The sequence below is a fragment of the Gekko japonicus genome, unplaced genomic scaffold (genome assembly GCF_001447785.1).
Source record: "Gekko japonicus isolate JY-2015 unplaced genomic scaffold, Gekko_japonicus_V1.1 scaffold3101, whole genome shotgun sequence".
Lineage (NCBI taxonomy): Eukaryota > Metazoa > Chordata > Lepidosauria > Squamata > Gekkonidae > Gekko > Gekko japonicus.
In genome coordinates, this window is record NW_015162567.1 from 58,901 (window position 1) to 66,029 (window position 7,129).

Genomic DNA, 7,129 nt, shown 5'->3' on the forward strand with positions numbered 1-7,129 from the left:
ATCAACCCCGGTTCTCCCAGATCAGAGTCCGCGCTCCTAACCACGACACCAAACTGGAACAGCATCAGTAGAAGAACGGACAGACCAGAAGAAGAAGAGGAGATTGGATTTATCCCCCGCCCTTCACTCCCCAAAGGTGTCCCAGAGCGGCTTACAAACTCCTTTCCCTTCCCCTCCCCACAACAGACGCCCTGGGAGGTCGGTGGGGCCGAGAGAGCTCTCCCGGGAACTGCCCTTGAGAGAACAGCTCCGAGAGAACTTGTGACTGACCCAAGGTCACACCAGCAGCTGCATGCAGAGGAGTGGGGGAATCAAACCCGGTTCCCCCAGATTAGAGTCCGCGCACTTCACCACGAAGTCTCTCGTTCGCTTCCCTGCAGCTGGAGAGATTCGGAGGGAACAGAGAGGTTGTCTAGGAGGGGGAGGCGATTCTGGTGATGGCTGGGGGCGGGGTGGAGGAAGGGCTGCTGGATTACAGCAGGTAGCAACAGCAGCGGCGGAGGAAGGGAAGGGGCGGAGGGAAGGGAAGCCATCTCCCCCACACCTCCTGGCCTGTGCCAAGGTCAGCGCCGCAGCCCTGACACGGGGGGGGGGGAGGGCTGGAGGTACAGCAGTCCTTTCTTCCCCCAGAAAGGGGCTCTTCTTCACACACAAAGGCACCAGCAAGCCTCCGGAACATCAGAGCGGTGAGAGCCGCCAGAAGGAAGGGAAGAGAAGAGGCAGGGATGGGAAAGCGAGGGAAGCCACAGCCACTGATGCACCAAGGCCGCTAAGCTGTTTTTTGGAGCATTTTAGCAGATTATCCCCGCTAGGACTCTTCGCAAAGGCAGCAGGGGCCTGAGAAAAGGACACAAAGGTCTGCAACCGGCTACTTCTGCTCCTTAGCTGGAGACGGGGAAAGGATACAAGAGATCGCTTGCGGGGACACAATAGCAAAGATTGGGGGCCGGCAAAGACTCTGTCCGCCAAACGAGCCACGCTTTCCTCCCCCACCCCATTCATTGTACGGGACAGAAAAGCTCCCCCCCCCAAAAAAAACCCACTGTTCCCTCTAAGCTGAGTTAGTGTGAGCTAGCTCACAGTTTTCTAGCCTCCGGCTCACGCATTTTTGTCTTCGCTCAGGAAGGAGGGCTCCAGAGCACACTAATTTATGCAGCAGCCAAATTGCTCACTCACAACTTTAATGCCAGTAGTTCACAAAGCAGAATTTTTGCTCACAAGACTCCACAGCTTACAGGGAACATTGTCCCCGACCCACCCACCCCAGCCCCAATTTTCACATACCACCACCAATGTGCTCCCTCTAAGCTGTGGAGTCTTGTGAGCAAAAATTCTACTTGGTGAGCTCCTGGCATTAAAGTGGTGAGCCAGGGGTTTGGCTACTGCAAAAATTAGTTTGCTCTGGAGCCATCCTTCCTGAGCTAAGGCAAAAATGTGCAAGGAAGAAGCTAAAAAACTGTGACCTGGCTCACACGAATTCAGCTTAGAGGGAACACTGCCCACCACGGCCACATTTACCCCCCACAAAGTGAACACCCTTCCATGGAAGCGAGGTTAAGTCAATCAAACCCAGCAATGAGCAAGTTCGGAAGACAGGACAGAATTTGGCGTAAAAAAAAAATTGGCACTTCAGGTTAATTTACAGCCCAATGTTCATCCCCCCCCCCCCCCCCCCAAACGGCAACCTGCATGTGTAGAATGGGGCCTATCGAAAGGACCCTAGCATGAGCCTTCCTGTCATTTGCAGACACAGCAACACCCCTGCAATGAAACCTGAGCAAAAAACCTTTGCACGGAAACATGAACCAGCAAAAGGATGCATGTGTGAATCCAGCAACTTGCGGGGTGGAACCGCTAGGAGTGCTAAGCCTCTGAATCCCAGAGCCAGGAGGCAACATCAGGGGAAGGCCTCAGCCGTTGTGGGCCCTCCAGAGGAACTGGTTGGCCACTGGATGAGACGGGATACTGGACTAGATGGGCCACTGGTCCGATCCAGCAGGGCTCTTCTGATGAGAAGAGACAAAAGAACCAGCCGCAGGGAGGTGGAAGGGAGGAAGGATGTGGGCCAATTTCCAGGCACACCCCAATCCCTTTCAGCACAGCTACCCGTCGCATTCTTCGGCGACCAGCACAAAAGTCGGCAGAGAAGGCCCAACCCGGAAAGAAAGGCAGGCCTGAATCAAGAATTCGGGGTCAAACCGCGGGAAAGGAACTGTGGGGGAGCATTCCACCCATTCCTGGGCACACATACCCCCAACGCCTTGCAACAAGGCTATTCTCCAGCGACTCAACTCTACTCTGCAAAGGAGCTGGAACCCGCAAAAGAAGGCACGTGTGAACCAACAACGGGGGTCACACCATAATTTGCAGGGAGTACCAAAGGAGCCTTTGGACCCTTTCTGGGCACCCCCCAAAGCCTTGCACCGAGGCTATTCTTTGGCGACCCGCCCACTACTCTGCAGAGAACTTGGAACCCACAAGAGGAGCCACGTGTGAACCAGCAACTGGGGGTCAAACTGCAGGGAGGACACCATGACCTGCAGGGAACTGCAGAAAAGCCTTCAGTCCCTTCTTGGGCACCCCCCCCCAACGCCTTGCACGGAGGCTACTCTTCGGGGACTGCAGCACTACTCTGCAAAGGAGCTAGAACCTGCAAGAGGCCGCATGTGTGACCCACCAACTGGGAGTCAAACCATAAATTGCCAGGACTAACAAAGGAGCCTTCAGCCCCTTTTTGAGCACCTCCCAATGCCTTGTACCGAGGCTACTCTTCTTCGGCGACTCGCACACTACTCTGCAAAGGAGCTGGAACTCGCAAGAGGCCGCACGTGTGACCCACCCACTGGGAGTCAAACCATAAGTTGCCAGGACTAACAAAGGAGCCTTCAGCCCCTTCTTGAGCACCTCCCAATGCCTTGTACCGAGGCTACTCTTCTTCGGCGACTCGCACACTCTGCAAAGGAGCTGGAACCCACAACAGGCCGCACGTGTGACCCACCCACTGGGAGTCAAACCATAAGTTGCCAGGACTAACAAAGGAGCCTTCAGCCCCTTCTTGGGCACCCCCCAAGGCCTTGCAAGGAGGCTACTCTTCGGCAACTCACGCACTACTCTGCAAAGGAGCTGGAACCCACAACAGGCTGCACGTGTGAACCACCCACTGGGAGTCAAACCATAAGTTGCCAGGACTAACAAAGGAGGCTTCAGCCCCTTTTTGGGCACCCCCCCCCCCCAACGCCTTCGGCGACTCGCATGCTACTCTGCAAAGGAGTTGGAACCCACAACAGGCCGCACGTGTGAACCACCAATTGGGAGTCAAACCATAAGTTGTCAGGACTTACAAAGGAGGCTTCAGCCCCTTTTTGGGCACCCCCCCCCAACGCCTTGCAAGGAGGCTACTCTTCGGCGACTCATGCACTACTCTGCAAAGGAGCTGGAACCCACAAGAGGCAGTACGTGTGACCCACCCACTGGGAGTCAAACCATAAGCTCCCAGAACTAACAAAGGAGCCTTCAGCCCCTTCTTGGGCACCCCCCAAGGCCTTGTACTCTTCAGCGACTCGCGCCCTACTCTGCAAAGGAGCTGGAACCCACAAGAGGCAGTACGTGTGACCCACCCACTGGGAGTCAAACCATAAGCTCCCAGAACTAACAAAGGAGCCTTCAGCCCCTTCTTGGGCACCCCCCAAGGCCTTGTACTCTTCAGCGACTCGCGCCCTACTCTGCAAAGGACCTGGAATCCGCAAGAGGCGGCACGTGTGAACCTGCAAGTGGGGTAAAGGGAAAGCCATAACCCGCAAAGGCTTCTAAGGGCCTTCCTGGGCAGCTCCCACCCCAACACCCTCTGGCCTTGGCGGAGGAGGGTGGGTGGGTGGCTCACCTTGCCGGACGGAGACGTTGCGGTCGTTGCCGGCGCGGAGGAGGACCTGGGGGCAGCTCTGCTCGAGGACGAAGAGCTCGTCCTTGCCCACCTTGGCGCTCTTGCCGGCCTTGAGGGTGCCGCTGGGCCCGGAGGGGGCGAGGTACTTGCCCTGCCCGTCGCGGAAGGCCACCCTGCCGCCGCGGAACTCGAGGGTGTAGCCGGTGCCGGGCCCGGGCCGCTCGACGAGGCGTCCGTCGCTGCGGAGGAAGCGGTGGTCGCAGGTCTGGAGGCAGTAGCGCTGCTCGTGGAAGAGGAGGGTGATCAGGGCGTCGACGCCCCAGGGGACGTCGCGCCCGACGGCGATCTCCTCGGCCTGGGCGCTGCGGTGGGCGTAGCGCTTGCGGGCCAGGCTGAAGAGGGTCACCTGCGGGTGCATGGCGATGTGGACGGCCCACTTCTCGGCCGGGGAGATGGCCTGGGCGAAGCAGGAGAGGCGGTCCTCGGTGCCGCCGAAGAAGCGCCGGTGCGCCTCGGACTGGAGCGACCAGCGGCCGTCGTCGTGCGCCACGATGGCGAAGCGGCAGTCGCCCGTCGGCGCCTCGGCCTCGCAGCGCACCTGGCCGTCCTGGTCGGCCGCCAGGTAGCGGCCCAGGTGGCTCTTGAGGAAGACCACGCTCGAGTCCTCGCCGTCCTGCTCCAGCGTCCAGATCTGCTTCTTCTTCAGGCTGGGCGCCGAGGCGTTGAGCTTGAAGCCGAAGGCCTCGGCCGTCAGGTACTTGTTGCCGCAGTTGATCAGGCCGAACTGGATCTGGAGCGACTCCGACGAAGTCCCGTTGGCCGTCATGGTGGCGGTGGTGCTGCTAGGCGGGCGGGGACGGGCGGAAAACTGGGCTGGGTGCGGAAGGGAGAGAAAGAGGAGAGAGAGGTGAGATGGACAATAGCGGCGAACTAGGGGAAGGATGCGGGAGCAGCCGGGCGTGCGATTCGGAGCAAGGAGAACCCCAGGGAGAAGCCTCGCGTGCAGATTCGGTGCAAAAAGGAGCCGAGCGTGGAATCCGGAGCGAGAATTCGGAAGGAGCCGAGCGCGCGATTCGGAGCAAGAAGAATCCCGGGAGAAGCCTCGCGTGCAGGTTCGGTGCAAAAGGGAGTCAGGGGAAGCCGAGCGTGGAATCCGGAGCGAGGATTCAAAAGGAGCCGAGCGCGCAATTCGGAGCAAGGAGAACCCCAGGGAGAAGCCGAGCGTGCAGGTTCGGTGCAAAAAGGAGTCAGGGGAAGCCGAGCGTGGAATCCGGAGCGAGAATTCAAAAGGAGCCGAGCGCGCAATTCGGGGAAAAAGCAGAATCCGGGCGAACTCCAAGCGTGCAATCCGGTGCACGGATTCAGGAGACGCCCCGCGTGCAATCCGGTGCACCAATCCAGGAGACGCCCCGCGTGCGATTCGGAGCAACCTCTCCTCCTCCTCCCGGCCGTCCCCTCGGATTCAGATCACTCACTACGACTCTTAGAAAAAACAGCCCTTTCCCGAGGGTAAGCCCCGCTGAGTAGACCGTGGGAGACCGCTGAGCAGCCCTGCGTGGGACTGCGCCCTCTCTTTTGCACGCAGGGGGGAAAAATTACCTTTCGGTCACGCACCCGCTTTGTTCGGCTGGATCCCGCACTCCCGGCTTCGCCGCCTCGGCTTGGCCACCCCCTTTCCTCGCCCCTCCTCCGCCTCCTCCCGCAGCCTGGCCACAAAAGCCCGCGCCACAAAGCCCAGCTGCAGCCGATCTAGCGAGCGGAATGATGTCAGGGCCGGGCTTTATAGCGGGGGGGGGGAGAGAAACGCAGCCCCGCCTCCGATGGAGACACTCCGCAGGGACCGGAGGGGACGGGAAAGAGGCGGAGTCGAGGGAGGAAGGGGAGGAAGGGGAGGAAGGGGAGGAAGGGGGGGGGTCTTTTCCCCCTGTCTTTCACCCAGAATGCAAAAATCCCCCCCCCTCCAGATAGAAAACTATCCCCTTCCCTCTTCCTCCGAATTAGAATAATGTTTCTCATTCCCCAGCAACGCACCTGGGGGGTGCGTTTGCAATAATTTGGGCGAGGCGGTGGTTATTGAACGGGAATATGTCGCCTTCTCCTGCCAATCTAGCCGTTCGAAAGCAAGAAATTGCAAGTAGATAAATAGGTAACAGCGTTCCCTGCGCCTTGGTGTTTAGTCATGCCGGGACGCCACACGACCACGGAAACGTCTTCGGACAGCGCTGGCTCTTCGGCCTGGAAACGGGGATGAGCACCGCAACCCTAGAGTCGGACTCGACTGGCTTTCGAGCAAGGGAGACCTTTAGCTTTATGTCGCCTTCAGACGTGCAGGTACATCCCAGCCCCCCACCCACCCCCGGCAACTTTGAAATGTGAAAGCGACTAAGGCTGCCAGCAGTGTTACCTCTAAGCTGAGTTAGTGTGAGCCAGCTCACAGTTTCTTTAGCCTCCGGCACACCCACTTTTGTCTCCGCTCAGGAAGGGATGGCTCCAGAGCAAACTAATTGAAGCAGCAGCCAAATTGCTCACACACAACTTTAATGCCAGGAGCTCACCAAGGAGAATTTTTGCTCACCAGACCCCACAGCTTAGAGGGAGTATTTGCAGTGTTCCCTCTAAGCTGAGTTAGTGTGAGCCAGCTCACAGTTTCTTAGCCCCCGGCGCGCCCATTTTTGTCTGAGCTCAGGAAGGAGGGCTCCAGAGCAAACTAATTGATGCAGTAGCCAAATTGGCTCACTCGCAGCTTTAACGCCGGTAGCTTGCAAAGGAGAATTGTTGCTCGCAAGACTCCACAGCTTAGCGTGAGCATTTGCAATGTTCCCTCTAAGCTGAGTTAATGTGAGCCAGCTCACAGTTTTTTAGCCTCCGGCGCGCCCAATTTTGTCTGAACTCAGGAAGGGATGGCTCCAGAGCAAACTAATTGGTGCAGCAGCCAAATGGTTTGCTTCCAAGTCAATCACGCAGAGCTGACAGGGTAATCCTGTTTGTTCCCAAGGTAAGCCCCTCTTGGGTTCAGTGCGGGTTACGCTATGGTTACGTGCGCGCATGAGTCAACGCGATTCGTCAGTTCACTGATCGATGTCTCTGGTGGGGACCTGAAGCAACTTGTAAAGAAACACCAAACTCTAATTGTGGAAGGATGTTCATACCTATTCGTCAAGAGTGAGGTGCCTCGAGGTTTCTCAAGAACATCAGAAGAGCCCTGCTGGATGAGACCAGTGGTCCATCTAGTCCAGCATCCTGTCTCAC

At 58.0% G+C, this 7,129-nt stretch overlaps 1 protein-coding gene across 2 annotated transcripts in view; it reads right to left on the reverse strand.

The window, feature by feature from the left end:
- FSCN1 (fascin actin-bundling protein 1) overlaps window positions 1-5,615 on the reverse strand; it is a 50,089-nt gene extending 44,474 nt beyond the window's left edge. For both annotated transcript variants that reach the window (XM_015406416.1, XM_015406415.1), the window contains exons 1-2: window positions 5,480-5,615; window positions 3,881-4,753 (exon numbers count right to left, since the gene is read on the reverse strand). In XM_015406416.1, coding sequence (XP_015261902.1) covers window positions 3,881-4,706 — 826 coding nt within the window. In that variant the 5' untranslated portion in view covers window positions 4,707-4,753; window positions 5,480-5,615. The remainder of the gene's footprint in view (window positions 1-3,880; window positions 4,754-5,479) is intronic.
- Between the last annotated feature and the right edge of the window lie 1,514 nt (window positions 5,616-7,129).